At 47.1% G+C, this 22,519-nt stretch overlaps 1 protein-coding gene across 1 annotated transcript in view; it reads left to right on the forward strand.

Annotated features, from left to right (window-relative positions):
• The window catches only part of LOC147701176 (lens fiber membrane intrinsic protein-like), a 159,570-nt gene that overhangs the window by 19,305 nt on the left and 117,746 nt on the right, over positions 1 to 22,519 (forward strand). The window contains exon 3 of the mRNA XM_086928589.1: positions 10,210 to 10,332. Coding sequence (XP_086784715.1) covers positions 10,210 to 10,332 — 123 coding nt within the window. The remainder of the gene's footprint in view (positions 1 to 10,209; positions 10,333 to 22,519) is intronic.

A 22,519-nucleotide genomic window follows, 5' to 3' on the forward strand; every position in this document is an offset into this window, starting at 1 on the left:
AACCAGAATTGTGTTGATCTTAGGCTGTAGGAGCACCACCTGGCTGCTTCTTACCCAGTGCCCTAAGTACACCACAGATCCCTGCCATATCTGGCACTTACAGGCCTTGATAGTGAAGCCTGACTTCTGCAAAGCCTTCAACACTTCTCAGAGATGCTGCAAGTGTTCCCTCCACCTTGATGTGACCGCAGCTATGGCATCCAGGTAAGCGGAGCTGGATTCCTCCAGCCCAGACAGTACCTGGTTGACCAGTCTCTGGAAAGTGGCCGGGGCGTTATTCAACTCAGAGGGCATGAGAGGGAACTGGTAGTGCCCCGCTGGCGTTGAAAACGCAGACCTCTCTCTTGTCCCATCAGTCAAGGCAATCTGCCAGTGTCCAGACGTTAGATAAAACGTGCAAAGGTACCGGGCAGCTCCACCACCTCAAATGGACCAGTCCACTTGTCTTGGAGCACACAAGGCTTCACAGGTGCCTTTACACACACTTTTTGGCCATGCTGAAACTCAAAGATAGTGGTATTATGGTTGTACCATCATTTTATCTCCTCCTGGCTAGCTTTGAGGTTCCCCTGAGGGATTTTCCTGAAGCGCAGAGTCTGGTTTCTGAAGGCCAGCATGTAGCTGAACACATCTTGGGGGGTCTTACAAGGAATTTTCTTCCAGCCCTCCTTCACCATACTCAAAGGTCCCCTCACAGGGTGCCCATACAGCAATTCAAAGGGACTTAACCCTAAGGATTTCTGCGCACCTTCCTGTAGGTAAACAGCAGGCATGGTAGGAATACATCCCACTTACATCTCATACCCTTTATCATGCCTTCCAGGGTTCGGTTGAATCTCTCAACCAACCTATTCCATTGGGAACAATAAGCATCACACCACACTCCTCCCACAGTGACTTTATATACCTAGAAAGGAAGTTGGCACCACGGTCATAGACCACCTCTTTGAGGAACTTGGTGTAGGAAAGTAGGATCTGCTTCTTATGGTTACCCCAACTTTTTTCTTGATGTCTCACTGATTTTGACTTGTCTGGCTTGGATCCTGCTAATCAGGACCCCAGCCTATCTGCTTTCTCCCTTAAATTGACATATATCTACTTTGGTACACTCCAGATTGGATACTGGGGCACCCTTATCAGTCCCTAGTATGTGGTACACCAAGTACCCAGGGCTTAGGTACCCCAGAGGCCTACCATGGACTGGAGCATGTATTATGCCACCCATGAGAGGCTATGCAAAATGGAACTCCTGCTAGGCCTGTTACTGCAGCCTATTTAAGCTGGTGCTTATCTATCCTGAAGGCAGGGTGCTGGGTTTTATGTGAGAGGGTGCCCCAGCATGATCAGAGGCCCTCTGCTGCCTTCGGAGACCATTCTCCTTCGTTGTCTGTGTCTCAGCCGGACATATAGGTAGAGGTGCATTATAACCTCACGGTAAATGCTATCTCGAAAACGGCGGCAAAGAAACATATCGAGTTTGATGTCAAACACCTTGAAATCATACCTCCACACCAGTAACTGGACACATATCTGCCCTCCTGCTGCTGAGCCAAGCACAAGCAGAAGAAGGCAGCACAATAGGCATCCTGTCACAGAGAGGTGTGACCATGTCCCAGTCAGGATTTAGTGTATTGGGGCTAGGTGGATGCCCTCTGAGAGTGCCTGAAAGTCTGCGCTTGGGCCACATTTGGTGTCCCTGTGCATAGACCAGCTCAAACCAGTTCTGGGAGCCATTGGTTTCTTCTCTGGTGCGAAGCTAGACAAAGGACAGAGGGGTGCAGCCACCCCTCTATCCTCCCCCTCCCCTCGGAATGTCCCCTGAATCTGTCCAACCCTCTCCCCGTGGGTATAACATGGGTTACCTGGCTACAGGACATTGGATTTTACGTGGAAAAGATTCTACAAAGAAGAAACCACTGACCTTTGACCATCTGGATACCTGGACTTCACTGGATCCTGACTGGGCTTGACTTCGTTCCCCTTTACGTCCAAAGCTAGTTTGTACCGTGACTCCATACAGGCTCCCTGCAGGACCTGTGGGACACTTAAGACAACAGAAGAATCTCCCTTGGAGTGAAGGAGTCACTTCGCAGGCACCTAAAGCACAACTGACCGGTACCTGCTCCTGAGCTCCTGTGGACTCTGAAGATTTCAGCAACACAGGAGGTGAGTTCCTGACGGTCCCTGAGGTTGATCTACCCTCTTACCAAGTTTGAGGCCAGTATCCTCTGCGTACTGCATCCATTTGCAAGTGCATATGCTTGTTGGCAAATTTTGAGCTTGTGCATTGGACGCCGTGTGGTCCTGACCCTGAGCAGTATTTGCACTAAAGAACTCTGGCCTCCTCAAACCATGTGCTCCGTGGGCTGGTACTTTGCTAACTGAATCAAGGTCCTTTCATGATTCCTGGTCCTTGCGACCTGACTCTCCATTGCTTGGAGAGTCCCTTGGACCTCGCTGGTCCTCACCGTAACCTGGTTGTCCTTCTAGCGTGGGTTGCTGTTGCCAAGGTTTGTTGGTGCTCCCGCAGAACACCGACCCCTCAGCACTCGGCATCCTACGTGGTACAGCTCACCTTTGGCTCCTGATCATCCTCGACACCTCCGAACCTTATGGCTGCAGAGTCAAGTATCCCTCCTTCACACCTGAAGCACCCTACATCGGTGGGCATTCGTCACCCGAGCCCCTGGTCACTCTGAAGTGACCCAGACTCCGTCCCCTCTGCTTTCAGGTTCCTTCCATCCAGAATCCAGGCTTGCATTCCACCGGACCCTTTTCACCTTCACCGCAGCAGCACTTCTTCACTTTCTTCTATAGAGAACAACAAGAGTTTCCCATGACACTTTCGACCGATGCACTGGATTCCCTGGGTTAGGTAACTCCAATACTACGGTATTCACAGGTGGGATGGCTCTTTAAACTCTGAAGTTCTAAAGGGTTTGCTGAAGTCCTCCTAAAAGGGTCCTTAAACTTTAGCTTTGCAACCGCGACTTTCCCATAGAGTTGTACGGCGCACGCGGTCGTGTTTCCTCACTGCACCCATCCTATGTGGGTCTCCTGAGTCATCAGCTTGGGTAGTTTCTTGAGGTCCCGGTGAATCTACGTGCTCTAGAGACTGTTTCTTGACAAGTCGTAATTGTTATACCACTATTTTAGTATATGGTTCTGTCCCCCCCTGAAGCCACCTGTGTATTGTGCTACTTACAACTGTTCTATTGATCCAGTATTGTGTGCTTTGTGTTCTAACCTTGTTTAGAGGGTAGTAGAGAGTGTTATATTAATAAATACATATTTCTATATCACTACTGTGTGGTTCTCCTTCATTTAGTCATTCAAGAGGTGATAGACTGGTAAAAAAAAAGCTGCTTTAAATTCCTTCAAGAGGCTGCTCTCCATAGCTACCACTAGGATAGCTTTCATAAAGGTTGCCTTTGACCTCATATATCATAAGGGTCGTGTGGATTGGTAGAGGGTGCCCACTTTAACTAGTGGACAGCACATGCCAAGCCACCTTCTCACATTCGACGCGAGAAAAGAACCCTATCAATGCACGTCTCACCACAGGGGCCGTGATTGTCTTGAGACGGACCGCTTCCAAGTACCAGGTGGCATGGTCCACCAAGACCAAGATAAACTTGCAACCCTACGGCTGTCTTGGGTTCCAGTGGCCCCACAATGTCGATGCCCACCCACTCTAAAGGGATGCTCACCACAGAAAAGAGGGGAGCCTGATGCTTCCCTCCAGTCTTCCCACTTGCCTGGCAAGTCTTACAAGACCTACGTGTGTCAACGTCCCTCTGAATTTGGGGGCAGTAAAAGTGGGTGACAAGCATGTGATAGGTCTTATTACACCCCAAATGTTCTGCCAGAGTCACGTTGTTAGATCTGGCACCATTGGCGTGGGTCTCCCTTCCATTTTTTGCTGTTGCCTCTTATGTTTTTGCTGGTTTTAGATGCTTTTGGGCACTGTGCCACTCCTATTCAGTGCCACGGTGCAAGTGCTCCCTATGGTAAATTGATATATGGATTTGTGACTCCATGATTGGCTTATTTTGTTTACTTGTCAGACCCTAGTACAGTGCACCGCGTGTGTCCAGTGCTTGTAAATCAAATGCCACTGGTGGGCTTGCAGCACTGCTTGTGCCACCCACAGGAGCAGCTTGTCAAGTGTGTCTCAGGCCTGCCATTGAAGATCCTGTGTGCAGTCTGGTACTGCCATGTTGACTGGGCAAGTGCACACACTTGCCAGTCCCGAAACCTTCCCTTTTCTACATATTAGTCACCCCTAAGGTAGGACCAAGGGCAGGGTGCATTGTATGTAAAAGGTAGAACATGCCCTGATGTGTGTGGTATGGCCTGATAGTGAATTACAATTTTCGTTTTTAACTATTGCAAGGCTACCTATTCCCTATAGGCCAGAATGGGCAGTTTGATTATACCATCTTATAATCCTAACTGACTCAGGAAACTAGGTAGAAATTAGAGTTTAGTATGCCTGAACTCAGAATGATAAAATATATCTTTTAATGAAGTTGGTTTTACCATTCTGTGATTGAAAATATAACTTTTAGAACGTAGGTATTTTCTTGCCTAACTGTCCAAGCCTGCCTCTGCTATTTTGTATATTCTTTGTTTGGAGTTTGAGTGACAGGGGCTGGGGATCCCAGGAGACAGGGTTAGTCAGCACAGGGCTGAATAGACCCATCTGCATGCAGAGTGGTGTGAGGGGAGCACCTGGGACCTGAATAGGGCTGTGCCTGCCTTCCACAATCCTGGCTCCACCTCCTGTGGTGTGTCTGATGTCCCTGGCACACACTGTCAAAGGAAAGAAGGAGTCTTGTCAACAAAGTGCTCCAGGACTGACCAGAACAGGTTTGGACTAGGTAAAGACACTCTCTGCCTTCAGAGACTAAGGATTTTAGTGTAAAAAAAAGGGGACCCATACCGCAGAACTTTAGTTCACTTCTGGGAATCAAGACGTACCTTTGCTGAGGAGAAGAACTAGGAAGCTGAATCAGGAGACTATCCCTGTGCTGTGGGTTTGGGGGTGGCCTGCAGTGGTTGCTTCATTACCAAAGAAAGGAGAAGAGGACTAAGTGTGCTTTTCATCAACTTGAAGAAGAATCTCAAAGGGTTGGAATTAGAGCTTGCTTCCTGCGTGAAGTCTCAGGGATACAAGACTTCACCAACCAGCTCCCCCCCGAATTCCCTTGCTGGGAATTGAAGTGCCTGCTGTTGTGCTGGGCCTTCTGAGGGACTGCGTTTTGCTGAGAGCTGGAAGTGCGACGCAACAACGAGAAGCATGTCACCGCCACAGCCGCTATCAACATCGCATCGCTGAAGCATGGGGCATCACCGGAGAAGCGTGTCACAACTACAAAGGTCGCCGTCGCATCACCGGAAAAGCACGTCGCAGGGTCTGTCGCGGCTCCAAAGATCATCGAGTCGTCGCACGGCCGTCGGGCGTACACGCATCACATCAACGTTGTTGCATCGTAACCAAAGTGCCATTTTGTCACATCGCACCAGATAAGAGTATCGCAATGAGGTGCCATCTTGTCGCATCGCACCGGAGAGCAGTAAGAAACCAACGCATCAACACCCCACACAGTAAGGAAGCGAGCATCAACTCCCCTGCGCAGCAGTAAGGAACCAACACATCCACTCATCTGAGTGTAAGGAACCGATGCATCACCTTCCCTGTGACCCTTTTGTTTTTTTTGCGCTACGCATCAAAGGTACACTGAGAGTAAAGTGTTGCATTTACAACCTGAGAGAACTGAGCGATTTTCTACCATTTTATAGTCTATTTTTCAGTACAGTATTGTGGATTTTTGTCGTCTGGTCGTGTGTTAATTCCATATAAATATTATTATTGTTATAATACAATTTGTGTGGTGTTCAGCTGTAGTGTTGTCACTGTATTACTGTATGTATTCACAAATGCTTTACACACTGCCTCTGAGATAAGCCTGCCTGCTTGTGCCAAGCTAACAAGGGGGCGAGCAGGGGTTATTTTAGGAGTGTAGCCCCTTCCCCTGACTAGATGCAAGGGTCCCTATTTGGTCAAAGTTACCTACCTCTGCCAACTAGAGACCCCCCAATCTAACACATGTCATGAGCAAACCCAGTAGGAAGGTCCTGAAGCCTGCGGGTACAACAGCACATGGGCTGCCCCGGGCCCAGAAATCTTAGGCTCACTTTAAGGGAGACCATTCTGCCAATAAATCAGATGTGATCCAGACCGACCTTGCTGCTGCAAACCAACAAGAGTAGGGCATTCCATCAGCGCCTTGCAGAACTCCTCCCTGGAGGGACCTCTCTCCTGCTCCCAATGGGTCTGCTCAGGCAGGTCGCCCTGTTTGGCCACTTGCTCCCCTGTAGGCTCCAGGGCATCTCCTTCAGGTTCTGCCTTCTACTGCTCCGTGGAAACTTGGGGGGCTGGTTTCCAACGCCCCCTGCCATTCCTCTTTCTGGTAAAGTGCCCAAAGCATCTAAGCCAGCAAAAACAAAATCCAACACAGCATCAAAAATACAGGAGGAAGAGGCACAACTTTAGGAGAAGCAACACCAAAGGTGCCAAGTGTAACACACTGGCTCACAGTTGAGTGGCACTGGGCTATGTGTACAAATGTCTTTCTAACTCTGGTCCTTCCTACCTAAGATCTTTAGTGTTGCCATTTGCACCTAGGTGATCCTTGCGGTCAAGTAACCTGGATCTCACTGTAGTTCCTAGAGTTAGGAGATTCACGCATGGAGGCTGAGCCTTTTTCTGTTTGGGTCCAAAGTTATGGAACTCTCTCCCCCTGATCTGAAAGCATACCGCTTGTCTTCAGGCTTCTGCAAGAGGCTTAAAACTTGTCTATTTTAATTATGACACCAGGTGCAGCTGGAGCAGTGTCTCTAGGTACCTATACTGTAGCGTAGCGCTAGGGAACCCTTAGTTGAGTAGCCATGCACTGTAGAAATCTCAATAATAATAACAATCATAATAATAAATTGTCAAATAACTTTTTTGCTGTATAATTCTTAGTTTCTGTTCTAAATGCATTTGTTTTTCAAATCCAAATTTCTGATTTGTATTGGCATTTAGGTAGGTGATATGATCGTTGTGTACAAACAACATGTATGAAAAAAATTATAAAAAGGAAAAGAAGGGGAAAAATAATAATCTGTTGGATATTGATGAGTGGTCGGGATATAGTAAGCAGTCATAGCGAAGTCTTGAAACTGTGATTTTAATGTGTTTCTCGCGGTTCTGGTCCTCTCCCTGGGCTTCTAACTACAGCTCCCATTCAAGACTGGAGTTGATAAGTATTTATGGAGACCTGTTTCAACATTGTTTACCTACAGCCATGGCTGTTGCAAGGAGCTTCTCTATACGTATGTGAGGGAAGATGGATTATTGGAACTGAAAAATGTGTCGTGCACCACCACCACCAAAAGCATGGGTGACTTTTTCACCCTGTTTGGAGCACAAATACAATAACCAGTTCACCAGTGTTCCATCTTTCCTTACAAGTGCACGTATTTTACATCACTGGTGAAGATGGGGACCATGGTGATATCAAGATTAAACTGAAATAATCAACTGAAGGCGATTAGTGATATTATTGTCTTAACATAAAATTATATAAGGGGATTAAAGAATGCTAAATGAAGTAAAAAGTATGAATAGATAAAGGATCATCACTCATCTGACACAGCTGCGTTGATATTGTTATGTTATGTTGTGTCTATTTGTATAGCACGCTAATCACCCAAGAAGATATCCAGTTGTTTGCAGATAGGTAGGCTGTGATCCCCTAATAGGAAGTTACTCAAAGAGCCAGGGCTTCAGCTTCTTGTGGAACTACTCAAGAATTGAAGACGAGGCTCTGATGTGCTGTGGCAGGTCGTTCATTGAGGGCGATGCAGGAGAAAGTGGGTCCGCCAGTGCTCTTCTTGTGTATGCGGGGTTCCTGTGCTAGTAAAAGTCCTGCAGATTGGAGTTGTCTGAAAGGGTGGTAGAATGAATCAATCAATCAATCAGGCGTTTGGTAAGCCAACTACTCACCAGTAAGGGTCTCAAGGCACTGGGGGTAGGGAGGGGGTGCAGGTTCCAGTCCATCAAGAAAGGGGTCTGTCGAAGAGCCAGGTTTTGAGGCTTCTTGCGAAGATGGGAACCGATGTTGTTTATTGGAGGTGGAGCGGAAGGGCGTTCAAGGCTCTGGCCGTGAGGGAGGCGAAGGAGCGGCCTCTAGATCTGGTCTTTCTGGCGTGGGAGACCATGGCGTAGGAGAGCTGGGCTGATCGGAGGGTCCTTTAGGGTACTTGGAAATTGAGTCGGCTTTTCAGGTATGCAGGTCGGGTGTTGTGGATGGCCTTGTGTGCGTGGGTGAGCATCTTGAAGGTGACTCTGGCCTCAATGGGGAGCCAGTGGAGTGTGCGCAGGTGCTGGGAGATGTGGCAGTGTCTTGGCAGGTTGAGGACCAGTCTTGCGTTTTGGATGTTCTGTAGCTTGCAGGTGAGGTTTTTGTTTATTCCAGTGTAGAGTGTGTTGCCATAGTCGAGTCTGCTGGTGACCAGGGCGTGAGTGACGGTTTTTCTGTGTTTGAGGGGGATCCTTTTGAAGGTCTTACGTAGTAGGCAGAGAGTGTGGAAGCCAGAGGACAAGATGGAGTTGATCTGGTAGTCCATTTTGGAACTGTGTAGCTGTTGAGGTAGGTGGGGACATGCTTTGTGTGTGTGTGAGTTGTTTGAATTGAGACTGCGTGTGTGCGGGTAGCCAGTGCAGTGCTTTGAGATGAGAGGGTAAGTGAGGTAGTTTGAGGTCAAGTCTTGGTTGCTGTGCTCTGGATGGTTTGGAGCCTGTTCAGGAGTTTTGTGGTATGTCCTGCATAGAATGTGCTGTCGTCCTCGAGTCTGCTGGGGACCAGGGCCAGTGTTTGTGTTTTCCTGGTGATTTTTTGTAGCATGCCTATGATGAGGCAGCAGGTAGAGGTCACTGTGTTTAGCTGGGCTGCCATACTGTGCTTGTTATTGAAGATGATTCCTAGGCTTCTGGCATGAGAAGTGGGGGAAGGTGTGGAGTCAAGGTCTGCTGGCTAGCAGGTGGTATCCCATTCAGATGTATTCTTGCTGAAGATTACAACTTTGGTCTTGTCTTTGTTGAACTTTAGGCAGGTGTATTTCATCCAGATTGCCACAACGGACATGCATAAGGTGAAGTTGTCTTTGGTTGCTGGGGTCGGAAATGGAGAGTACCAGATGAGTGTTTTCTGCATATGAAAGAATATTGATGACATGTAATCTGTTGAGGTCTGCTACGGGGGTCATGTGGATGTTGAATAGAGTAGGGCTGCGGGAGGGTCTTTGGCTGGCTCCGCATCTGAGGTTTGTAGCTTCCGACTTGTATGGTGGCAAGTTGACTCTTTTGGTTCTTCCTGTAAGGAAGGAATAAATCCAGTTGAGGGCAGGTCCCTAGATATCCACTTCATGAAGTCTTCTGATGAGGGTAGAGTGGGTGATTGTGTCGAAAGCTGCAAAGAGGTTGAGCCAGATAAAGGACGCTGATTCTCCTCAGCAGAGGATCATCCTGATGTCCTGTTGCTGCAGTGAGGGCAGTTTCCGTGCTGTGGTTGGCTCTGAATCCTAATTGTGTGGAGTCCAGGAGCAGATGCTTGTCGAGGTCTTGGGTCAGTTGTCTGTTGATAATTTTCTCTATTACCTTGGATGCATAGGGAAGAAGGGAAATCAGGTGGTACTTAGGTAGTAGGGCTTGGCCACTCTGTAGGTTTAGTCAGTAGTGCATTTACTGTTGCTTGTTTCCAGGTCTTTGAGAGTTGCCGTGGTAATGGAGGAGTTCAGGATGTGGGTGAGAACTTCACTGATTGGGGATCTTGAAAGATCAAGAGAAAGACAGCAGCCAGTATTAGCACTTGTGGTAATAAAATGTACCTGATTTTATTTCTATGCTCTCCGGCAATTATGACATTTACTCAAATGCACAGGTATATGATGAATACCTATATAAAAATGCCATGTTCATATTGCATGAAACAAATATTAGTTAGCACAGAAATGTAGCAGCCTTTTCTAACATTCTCATTGTGATTCCTGGAATGAAGAGCTGAATCTTCACTTCTGTTCATGAAGGCTGAGGCAGCTATTAGACAGGACTTTATTGCCTAGATTTGCATTAAATCTACTGTTCCTTTTCTTTCCCAGCTTTCAGTGCAGTCCTTGCTATGTCTATCTTCACTGGATTAGCAAGTGGCAGAGGAACCCCTGTTGGATTTTCTTGGTCATTCCACTTGGGTTGGTTGTCCGCAGCACTCAGCCTATTGGCAGGTGAGTTCCTAACTCTGCTAACCTGTGTCATCAAGCTTCATCATGATTCCCAACACTGATCACTAACTCTAATAAACAAACTTCAACACTTACTATCATCTCCAGCCCTGACTCTAATAAACTTAAACACAAAGGGCTGAATTTAGATTTTTGCAGATGGAATAAGATCTGTCAGGGTGGCAGTGGATATGACCTCTGCACCCTGATGGACTAATATCTGACAGAATTTAAAGAGGACCACCAGCCCAGCAATCATCTCAGTACATGGATAGTATCCGCTGTCTCATGGTCCAGAAGCTTTTTTGGAAGGCTGCAGTCATTTTTTATGGTAGTCCTCCAAACATTTGACATTTTCTGTTTTTCAAAAACAAAGTCCCAAAGTGGGAGATTATTTTTCAAACGCTTTAGGAGTTTTCTACCAGGATAAGGAGATTTTGTCTGGAACTAAACCTGTAAGGCGATCACAAAATGTGAACTTGCAGGCATTGATCAATTTACTTCTTAGAAATATTACCCCCCAGTTCTGTAATCCTAGGTGGGAGTAAATGTCTTTCAAGGGGTGGAGAGAGGTCAGATCAAGTAATACTTTGCACAGTAAGTTGTGGAACTCTCACAAACGTCAGTTTGTGGGAGTTCACAACCAGCTCTGCGGCCATTTTCCGCACAGGGTGGAAGGGGGAATGGAATATCCACAAACTACATTGGGGAGAGAGATAGGTTGTCCTGCATAATGAAAAAATATTTTCACCATGAGAGTACACAGACAAATGTTGATGAATTAAATGCAATGCACTGATGGTGATAGTAAGGTTTTTGCATCAAGTCTGTTGAAAGAATTGGAAAAATGGGCTACGCGGGAAAACATAATTCTGCTTAACCAAACTTTTTTCGGAAGGGCCAATCGACCACTACCAACCAGTTGGCAGTTACTTTATCTGCAGAGTGGGCTGTTTTCAAAAAACACAATCTATATATTGCTCTTTTAGATGTAGAGGTAGCTTTTGATTCTGTGCCTCGAAATTTGCTATGGAAAAAATTGGTTGGCCGAGGTATTCTAGAGAAACTGTTAAAGGCTATTACTTTTTTGTATACGAATACCTGGGTTCAAGTCAGGCTGGGTGATGGTAGCTCTTTATCAAAGAAAATCAGTACATATATTGGCCTAAAGCAAGGTTGTATTCTTACCCCTTGCTTTTTAAATTATTTTTATCAGATCTTCTTCAGCACTTGGATTCTGTTACTGCCAATGCCACAAGGTTGGGAGAGGTGCAAATTAGCTACCTCAAATATGCTGATGACACTATCCTTCTGAGCCACACCTCTATTGGCCCGAAAAGACTCATAGATGCTTTTCATGATTACATACAAATAAATGGCTTTGAACTGAATGTTAAAAAAACTAAAATCATGAAAATTGGACCTGCAAAACAGAATTTTAATATATGGAGGACCAGAGCAGGGGCAATTGTAGTTGTTAAAACATATAGATATTATGGGGTGGTGATCGATTATAGAACCTCTATTAAATACCATTTTAAAAAGCTAAGGGCAGAAATTGTGATTTTAATTCATGCTATCAAATGTTTGAAAAAATTGTTGATTTGTCAGTCTTATGGCTCACCCATTACCAGAGGGAAAGATGTAAAGCTCCTAGATTTAATGGTAGTCAAGGCCTTCAAATCAACTTTTGGGATCCCCGGGTTAGTAGGCCAAGCTGAGATAAGATTAGAGTTTGGTCTCCAAAGACAGTGCTTGGTATCAGAAGGAGCTTGTTCGAAATGTATGCATTCTATGTTTTCTTCTGCCTCTGCTCCCGTAGGGATCAATTTCTGGCCTAAAATAAATAGGCCTGCTTATGCTGTTAATTGGAGATCTCATATTTCAACTTTGCCTAAGGAATATTGGTCTGCAAATAGCACTTCAAGAATTGAAAATGCCCAATTATAAATGAATCCTAAAAAAACAAATCAAAACTGAATCCCTTAAGATGGAAAAACGCATTAGCGGGGGAAAATCATGCATGGTATTTGATTAACTCATTCCAGTCCTTATGCATTCAGACATATCTGACTGCTCATTTCTCAGCAAAAATAAAAAATATTTTTTGAAATTACAAATGGGAATAAATCTAACAAAACGGGGCACACTGCCTTGGATTTAGCAGTGGACAGATACTAACTGTAGACTTTGCGGATGGCCACAAGAATCTTTAGTTTATATAGTATCTGTGTGTCCTAAATTGCTTAGAAATTCGGCGAATCTTCTTGAAACCCCTATTTTTGAAGATAGGGATTAGATCAGCTTGCCAGGCACTTATTAGGTCCCTGTCAGGCGAGTCAATCATGTTGTTATGCCATTTGATAACATTTTTAAATGCAGCCGAATTTCTTTTGGTATAGTCAGTTTGAGATGTATTATTTTTATATCCCTTACCTTAACAGAATTTTGCACTGTTTGATATTCTGTTCAATTTAGGGGTCTTTTAGGATGAAGGTCATAAAATCACCCCGACCGCCATGGTAGCGGGAATAGACCGCCCGCAGGGACCACGGCATAACCGCTGGTCTAATTTTTTGGCTCCGCAGTTGAAATCCAACTGCAGCGGTACGATCGCTGCCTTTAACATTGCGGCGATTGCTGCTGCCAGCAGCACCGCCGCGATGTGAAAAGGAGCATGTCCTGCATATCCCTGCACGGAGTGGAAGGCATTGCACAGTGCCTGCCACCTGGTACAGGGACATGTAGGGGGTACCATGGGTCCCCCCCCAGTGTACCCACACACACCTCCAACACATTGGGGGCCTGCGATGGGCCCCCGGAGACATTCTCTGCATGCCTTTCCATGGCGGTTCCACCGCCGCAGATAGACTGGCTACTGCTGGCGTCATAATTATGCTGGTGGAGCCTGGCCCTGCAGGCCGGGCGGGCTGCTACCGGCGGAAAAGTGGCGTGCGTAAAATCTCACTGCTATGGTTGTCACCGCCATGCTAATGGGACCGGAGGTTTTCCGGGTTGCGATCTCCGGCGTATGTGGGCCGTCGGCCCGGTGGTTGCCACCGCCAGCCTGGCGGCGGCCATCCGTCTGCCATCCTAATAGACCCCTTAGTGTTCACGCCGCTAGGGTAATAAATAGAAATGTAATAACTGAAGTTGTTCTGTTATAGAAATTATTGATGCACTTTATAATCATCTTTGCACAATGGAATTACTATTTAGTGCACGTCGGCACTTTAATTCGTAATATATGCCATATCCTGTAACAGTAATTATTTATTGCATGACCTAGCCCATGTTTGATAGATTTTATCATTTCTGTGGTACAGTTTTTTAAATATTGTGTGATTGTGAAGATGTTTTAATTGTAGTTTACAGACAAGTGAGTACCCAAGAAAAGAGTAGCATTCCTTTCCAGTAAGGAAATCCTCTGTCTCAGCCTGCGGACATTGATAAGAGAATAGGATTGACCATAACTCATAAATAATGCTCCCTCCTAAGTCATCATATCTACCCACCAAAAAATGTTTCAGGCAAGCTGTGAACTGGAATGTTGAAATTGGCAAAGATATTGTGCCATGTATCAGTCACATTGATAAAGTATTTGTAAAGGGAGCTGTTCTAACTTCTTGAGGTCTAACATTGTGTAAGGTGCGTCTTTTTTACAGCCATGACCATTGTTTACATGTCTGGTTGAAAGGCAAGTATAACTATTTAGAGTTAAGGTAACGCCAGGACACGTGCCCATTGTGGGGGATCTAAGTGTCCAACTAACCTGCATGATGGATCTAAACTGACTTTGCCCATGGTATAAAGATGACATGTCACAATACATAGGACACAATGTTATTCAAGTTGTAAATGTGAGAAGACAACATATTAATACTATTATCAACAACAGCAAGTACTTTATCCAAATTATCTTGATCAGTTTGTCTTAAACATGCAGCAGCTTCCATTTGTGATGGTTTACACATTTCATTGTATGAGGCTAAATAAATCTTTTTGAACACTGAGGCTTAGGACCCCATAAAAAGTCAGCTATGTCCATGTCTTCCGAAAGGAGGGAAAGATGTTTTTTTATCGCAGAAAGTGTGCAATGTTTCAACCATTGCTGGCACAATGTCTCTACTGAATAGGTGGTGACCATACCGAAGCGTTGAGAATGGGAGAGGAGTTGGCCTAACGGCTAGGGCGTTCGACCTCCAATCTGGGGAATTGGGTTCGAGCCTCGGCAATGATGCTCAACATCCTGTGATTCTGGGCAAATCGTGTAATCTCCCTGTGCCTAACCAAAAAGAATGTGTGTCCTAATGTAATGTAACTGGTGCTAAGTAAGGCACTCTGATACCCGATTCGGGTCAAGCTCGCGCTATATAAAAACATAAATCTTATTTTTATTATCACTACAAAAAAAATGCAATGCACAGTCCTTTATTTTTCTGTATTGAGTGTTTGTTGTAAGCCAGGCAAGTTGCCAGTGAGTTCCATTTCTTTCCTACCAGAGAAATGTTAATAAGTAGCAACCCACCTTCCATGGCAATAGCATTCATTGGTCAATTTGTCAGTTCTGCTGATGGCCCAAATGCAGTGGACCAGATTCACAAAAGTGTTCCTATCCACATATATGCTTACAACATTTGCCTATTCCCAAACTTTTCCAAATGTATGTCTGGAAAGCTGCATCGGTCACAGTATTTCAGGGGCATTCCTGGAAAATGTCTTGCACTTTTCTGCGTGCAGTCGTTTTCCCAGTTTGGAGGTGTACTCTCAATGAAAATCCACATTGCACCCTGCATCACATCGGTGCATTCTATTGGAAGACAGGACTACCTCTGTCAAAAACCACTGTGGCAAGAACCAATGCATAAAAAACAAATGTTGATGAAATGTATTCTTGCCCAGCATAATGTTACCACTCATACTACCCTTCAATCCCTACTTTCAAATATATTTTATGTATTCACAAACTAAAACATAAACAAACAAAAATGCTTTAGTCAATCAACTTCACATATTGGGGGAGAGGCAACAAATGTATTACTGACAACTTGTAAGTGTGAAAAAGCTTATTTATTATGGCAGGTGCACATTAATTAACAAAAACATTACCTATAAACCTAGGCAAAATGCCTTTCAGAACTAAAGCCTTGCTATACAGGGAATAGCTATCGACTTCTCCTCTCCCACCTTAAATGTACCCCCAACACTTCCCCTTGAGCATGACTATTTTTTCCTGCACATCACTTACATTATACCTTTGAGCACAAAAATTTTGACTCTACCAACTCGTAAACCTTTAACTTGCTGAATCCTCAAGATCAAATAACTCTCACCCTTTTAACAGTTTCTTTCGCCCACCCTTGACATACTACAAAACCGCTTGAAAGACTTTTCCTCTAATGCCTTCAAACACCTGCCTCAAGCTACAACATAAAAACTCAATACATGTGCACCTAACTCAACAATCCAGTCCTGATTCCTCACCTCCCTTCCGGTATGCCAAGTCCCTTCATTTGGTCCCCAGTACTCCACTAGTTATGGGAGGGCGGGTGGGAAAACTTTTTATTCTTCTTTCCCTAACTGCCCGCGTTACCAGCCACCGTGTAAAACCTAATATGGTGACTGGTAGTCCAAACTGTCCATATTTTTAAACCTCCAAGACCAATCCACCGCAAAAGGCAAAGTCAGTCCAATTTGGACTTAACCACTCGCCCAAAACTTCCTTGGGGCATAACATTAAACTTATGGCCTGAAGGACTGAGTAGGCAAGAGAGCAAAAATGCACTACTGACAACTTCTAAGTGTGGAAAAGGCCTGTTAGACCTGACATTATTGGCGTGTTTCCCCTGTCTTTTTGCTTTCTGACCTCCTGGTTTTGACTATGTTTTTTCTGGTTTAGTATCTCTGTGCACTTTCTCACTGCTGTTCAGTGTAAAAGTGCAAGTGCCCCTATTGTAAATTGTATTATGGATTGTAAAGTGTACAGAGGGTGCCAGGGCCTGTAAATCAAATACTGCTAGTGGGCCTGCAGCACTGGTTGTGCCATCCACACAAGCAGCCCTGTAAAAGGGTTCTCATACCTCCCACTGCAGTGTCTGCACGCAGTTTGTAACTACCATGTCAACCTGGCAAGACCTGGCAAGTGCATCCACTTGCCATGCCCTAATCTTCCCTTTTCATACATGTAAGTAACCCCTAAGATAGGCCCAAGGTACCCTTGTGGACAGGATGCCTGGTATAGTAAAGGTAGGACATGAACTGGTGTGTCTACCATGTCCTGGTAGTGGGCACATACACTCTCTGCCCAAGAGAACAAAGAGAAATGCAGTAGAGGAACTCAGTAGCCTTGATCATAAATTTCTAAGAAGCCTCAGGATACAACGCAAGAGTACTTCTCTTCTTCCACTTATGTTAGACATGGGCAGACATTCCCTTGTCTCCAAACAAGATTGTGGCCCTTGCTGTTTTGGCTGTGGGGGAAGATGACCACCAAAGTTTTGTGATATGCACTTGCGCTAGAGGACGTAAAAAACAGGAATACAGCCAATAAAAAAGGCTGGCTGAGTGGTGTTAAGAACTTGCTTACAGCTATTGGGATGGGTGACCTATGGGGGGCTAACAATTCCACTTTGCTTCCCCGGAAATGTAAATTGAACATTGCCTGCTGGGGGTGGATGACTCAGGAGGAAATAAGCAGCAGGGCTTGTGGGAAGCTCACTTTAGATTTCATAGCTCATAAATTAGATCGTTCTGTGGACAGCTACCTTGATTTCATAGAACACCTAGGGGATAGAAAATTGTATATCCAGTTCAGGTTTAGTACCTTGCCCCTGAATGATTTTATTAGCAAATGGAATTGTATGAATGAGGGTGCCCGTAGCTGCCCTGGCTGTAAAAATCATCATGGGACCCTATACCATGTAATGTTTGCCTGCCCATCATACGTGATGCTGAGGAAAAATTGGCTTACTCCAATCTGCAAGCTACTGGGAACTGACAACTATGGAATCACACTGAGGATCTTGAGGTCCAATGACAAGCCATGGTTTGCTTGTCCGGTGGCAAAATTCTTGGGCCAAATGTGGGGTATAAGGGACAGTGTTCAAAGGGTGAGTATTATGTGAAACTTCAACCACATTACTCAGGTTTTAGTTTACCAAACATTTAAAGAAGGTGTAATTTGTGGCTGTACAAGATGTATTCTGTATCCTCTAAATTTCAATGTTTTTACTTTTTTTAACCATGTTTTATTGCATCTGATGAGCACTATACACTGATGTATTTTACTATGGTCTTATCGTTTTTACATTGTATCTATTATTCCCGCTTTTTATAATGTAAATATAATGTAAATTACCGGATGGTACAGGAGAAAAGAAGCTAACATGAACAATCACTGATATTATTTAACTGTAAATAATTTTATTGCACAACAGCACACTTTATCGATGGCCCCCAACCGAACAGTGTTGTCATCTAGTTTTTTGGCTTTTACTATGTTGATGCATAAACTTTACGGATAAATAATATTGCTAAGCGAGAATGTAGAAATGGCAGAATTAGCCATATTATTGTTGTAGATTTCTTTGTCTTCACCAGGCTTCGGATTAAGACTTGCACTTTATTGTATCACTCCAGTATCATTAGTGTATTGTAAGCAACGTATATGACTTGTTATCAAAATAAAGTTATTGAACTAAACTGAACGAAGAAATACAGTAAACATATTGCGGCCCAAACCCCCGGAACTTTAGAACTCTCTTGGTTCAACGAACCTGCCAAGAAGAAGAGCTGGAAGAGCTGCCAGGAGGAGTACTGCTCCTTTTCTGTGTTGTTGGGTTTGCCTGCAGTTGCTGCTTCTGCCTTGGGCAGTGAAAGGACTGCACTGAAATTTCTTTTACGTGTTGCTGAGTATCTCCAAGGGCTTGAAATAGAGCTTGCTTCTTATTCACGAGGTCTCAGGAACAGCAAGTACTTCACCCACCTCTGAGTACTGCCGCTGGAACCGTGGTTTCAGTTGCCACAGAGGGAGAAAGGCTCCGTGCTTTGAAGATACTGCAGAGGCCAACGCTGCATCTCACAATGCAACTCAGGTCTCACCGACGACAACGACCACAGCCACCAAGCCCTCGCTTGCACCCTGACCTGTAGGCACTGCACTCTGCACCGCCTTGCTTTATTCCACCGGCCTGGCCTCACCAACGATGTCGCTACCTGCTGAGTTCCACACCCGTGACCACACTGTGGCTTGGAGGCACCACTCGTAAGTCTCAGGATGCACCGCCTCGTCTCACATCGCAGTCCGGGTCGACCGATCCCGGCTCCCAGCAACCAGCACTGTTGCCTGTACCGTGACCTGTAAGCACCGCCACAAGTATTGCCTCATTGTACACTGCAGCCTTGGTCTCACCGACACCGCTGGATGACTGTCACCAAGCCGATGTCTGTACAGCGCCTTGATGGCCCTGCAAGCCGCACCGCTATGCTTCACACCGCAACTGCAACAGTTGCCACAACTGGCCCGCACCAATGTGATTTGCCACAACAAAAAGGTACTGTTTCTGAGTCTGCAAACACCACAACTGGTGCGGTCAGACAGAACTGTTGGATTCTGTTGCTTTCAGCACCATGGTAGTATTGGAGGGAGCTACCGACTTCAAGGGACTGCAAGTTTAAGCTTATTCTTGCGAATTGCATATTTTTAGGTACTGTATGTTGAATTCTTATAATTTTGGTATTGTTTTGAATATATAAAGTATTGGATATTTTTTTTAACTGGTGTGGTGTTCTTTTATAGTGTTTTCACTGTGTTACTGTTGGTTATGTGCAAATGCTTAACACACTGATTCTGAGATAAGCCTGACTGCTTGTGCCACGCGAGAAGGGGTTATTTCAGTAGGGTATCCCCCTTACTCTGACAAGAAGGAAGGGTCCCTACTTGCACAAAGGTGCAACCATTTCCAACTAGAGACTCCCATTACCTCCCGTCCCTCCCTCGCCTTCCTTCCATACAATTGAGGCTCCGCCTCCCACCCACACCCACCCCCAGCATAAAAACTCTGCCCGCCCCCTCCTCCACCTGTTTTTTTTTTGTCTCACTAGTGGGACTTACCTTCAGTTCCTCCCTGTGGCGGTGCCGGGGAGTCTTCGTGCTGGTTCTCTGCGGCGACGGTGTCCTCTGCAGCGTTCTCCTGGCTGTGTCTCCTCTCCTCGTCTCCCTCGTGGTTTGGGGGCGGAGCGGTGACTCGGGAAGCCGCAGCGTTGTTGGGCGGTCCTCCTGTGGCTGGGGCTGTGTTTCCGGGTCGGGCTGTCAGGGATGCCTCCTCCCGGACTACACTCTTCTGGATGACCTGGTAGGACGGGTTGCTGCCCGTTTTTTGTTTTTCTTTTTTACATTTACTGGTTGTAATGAGGGTAGGGCCCGTTTTTGGCGGGTTTTCTGGCCGGGGCTGTCATTGGTTCCCGGTTGTGATTTTTTCCTTCATTTAGCAGCGTGGAGTTTTCTGTTCCTTTGTGCTTCTGCCATGGGTCGCAAACGGGCGTTTAAGCGGAACCATGTGGTGTCTTCTTCCTCTTCCTCCTCGCCTGAGGTTTCTCCTGTTCCCTCCAAGCGCCCTCGGTGTCGGGGCCTTTCTGGGGGTGATGTGCCTCTCATGTCCAAGGAGGAGGTGCAGGGCATGATTGAGGCGGCTGTGTCTAAGGCTCTCCAGGCTCGTCCGGTGCCTGCGGCTTCTTCTCGTCCACGCTCACTGGATCCTGCGAGGGAGGTTTCCTTGTCGGATGATGATGGTCCTTCTACCTCCTCGGTTGGGAAGTTTATCTCCAGGGAGGAGAGATGGGATATTCTGGCTCATGTGCGGGACAATTTGGGGTTCCCTCTTTTCCAGCTGGAGGCGGATGGGAATCTCTTTCCTCAGTATGCTTCTCCCTCCAGGTTGGGCATGCCTTTTCAGGGTCCGGTCAAGGACATGGTGCTGAGGGAGTGGCGTGAGATTGATAAGTTGCAGGTCCCTCGCTTCCTTCAGAAACTTTACCTTTTGGAGGGGGAGGACCCCTTGCCTCACAATTTGAAGCTGGACTCTATCCTGGCCACTCTGATTGGCAAGACTGCTATTCAGCCTGAGGACTGTACCCCGGCGGATGCTACTGATAAGAAGGTGGATTCTGGCCTTAAACGCTCCTTTGCTGCTGGGAACCTAGCGCTGAGGGCTAGCCTTTTCTCTGCCTATTCTGCGCAGTCTTTGGTTCAGGATTTCGAGAAATTGGCTGCGGCGGTTCAGGAGGGCTCTGAGTGCTCTGACCTCCTGGCTGCTATGGAACAGCAGGCTAGGCTGTTGGCGGACATTTCGTCGGATGTTATAAAGTCTTCGGCTATGTCCACTGGGGCTTTGGTGGCAGCTCGTCGTTCCCTCTGGCTCCGGTCCTGGAAGGCTGATCCTGGGGAGAAGGCGGCTCTGTTGAAATTGCCTTTTGATGGACTGGCTCTGTTTGGGGAACAATTGCCTGCCATGATTTCGAAGGCTTTCAAGGAGCGGAAGCATGCCTTGCCGTATAAGGGCGGGCGGCTCCATCTGGTAAGCCTTGGAGTAGGGCCCCTCGGTCTTCCCCGAAGCGTGATTCTCGTCAGTCTTTCCGCAGGCGGCGTTTTCAGCCCCGTTTTTCTCCCAGGCACGCTGCCTCCGCTCCTAAGGGCCCTGCCAAGAAGGGTCCCTGACAACTACTGTCTGGCCGGTTCCCTGCCGGTGGGGGGTCGTCTTCGGCAGTTTCTTCCTCGTTGGCAGCAGGACGTTTCGGATGACTGGGTCCTGGACACTGTGGGTCGTGGGTACGTGATAGACTTCCTGCAGGTTCCGCCGGATTCTGGGGTTCGGCTGACTCCTCTGCCTGTCTCCGGTCCCCGCAGGGTGGCTCTGCTGGACGGGGTGTCCAAGGCTGCCATCTGCCGGGTTCCTGTCGAGGAGGTGGGGACGGGGACCTACTCCATTCTGTTTCTGGTTCGGAAGGTGACCGGGGGCTTTCGGCCTGTCCTCAATCTCAAGTGGGTCAACGCCTGGGTTCGGCCCGTACACTTCCGTATGTTGACCCTTCAGGCCATCATTCCTTTGGTTCAGCCTGGCGACTTCCTGGCATCCATGGATCTCGAGGACGCTTATCTCCACGTCCCGGTTGCCGCTGCTTCTCAGCGTTTCCTGAGGTTCGCTGTGGGAGACGCCCATTTTCAGTTTTGCGTACTTCCCTTTGGCCTCAGGTCTGCGCCCAGGGTTTTCACGAAGGTCCTGGCGCCTCTCGTGGCTCTCCTTCATGCAGACGGGGTTTTCATTCATCCATATCTCGACGACCTCTTGCTGCATGCTGCGGGGGAGTCTCTTCTGCTCTCTCACATCGGGAGGGCCTTGGAGGTTCTTCAGGGACACGGATTTTTGGTGAACTGGGGAAAGTCTTCTTTGGTCCCGTCTCAGGACTTGGTGTTCATCGGGGCTCGTTTTCAGACTTTGCTCGGCCATGTTACCTTGTCCGACAAGCGCCTGGTGTCTCTTCAGTCGCAGGTTCGGGCCTTGATGTCCCGGGAGGCTTCTCCGGCGGTCCAGTGGCTGCGGGTGCAGGGACACATGGCTTCCGTGGTGTTTTTGGTTCCATGGGCTCGTTTTCATCTCCTCCGCCTGGCCAATTGGATCCTGTTGGGTTGGTCTCCTGGGTCCCAGAGTCTATTGTCCCTGCTGCCCATGACGGACCGGATCCGGAAGGAGCTTTCCTGGTGGCTCTGCCGCCAACACCTCCTGGCGGGGGTTTCTCTGACTCCCCCGGCTCCGCTTGTGGTGACTACGGACGCCAGCCTGTCCGGGTGGGGTGCTTGGCTGGGGTCGGAGCAGGTTCGGGGGTTCTGGTCTCTGCTGGATTCCCGGAGGTCCTCGAACTGGCGGGAGCTGAGGGCGATTGTGCTTGCCCTGGTGCACTTTCAGGACTCTTTGAGGGGGCATTGGGTGTTGGTTCAGACGGACATTCTGGTGGCGAAGTCCTATGTCACCAGTCAAGGGGGGACCCGGTCCAGGTCCTTGAACTTGATTGCCAGCGTCCTCTTTCGGTGGGCTCAGGTCTGGGTGCTGGGTCTGTCGGCTCTTTACATTCGGGGGGTGGACAATGTGAGGGCGGATCTGTTGAGCAGGGCCATTCCGTCATCTCGGGATTTCTC

Source organism: Lissotriton vulgaris, chromosome 7 (genome assembly GCF_964263255.1).
Source record: "Lissotriton vulgaris chromosome 7, aLisVul1.2, whole genome shotgun sequence".
Taxonomy (NCBI): Eukaryota; Metazoa; Chordata; class Amphibia; order Caudata; family Salamandridae; genus Lissotriton; species Lissotriton vulgaris.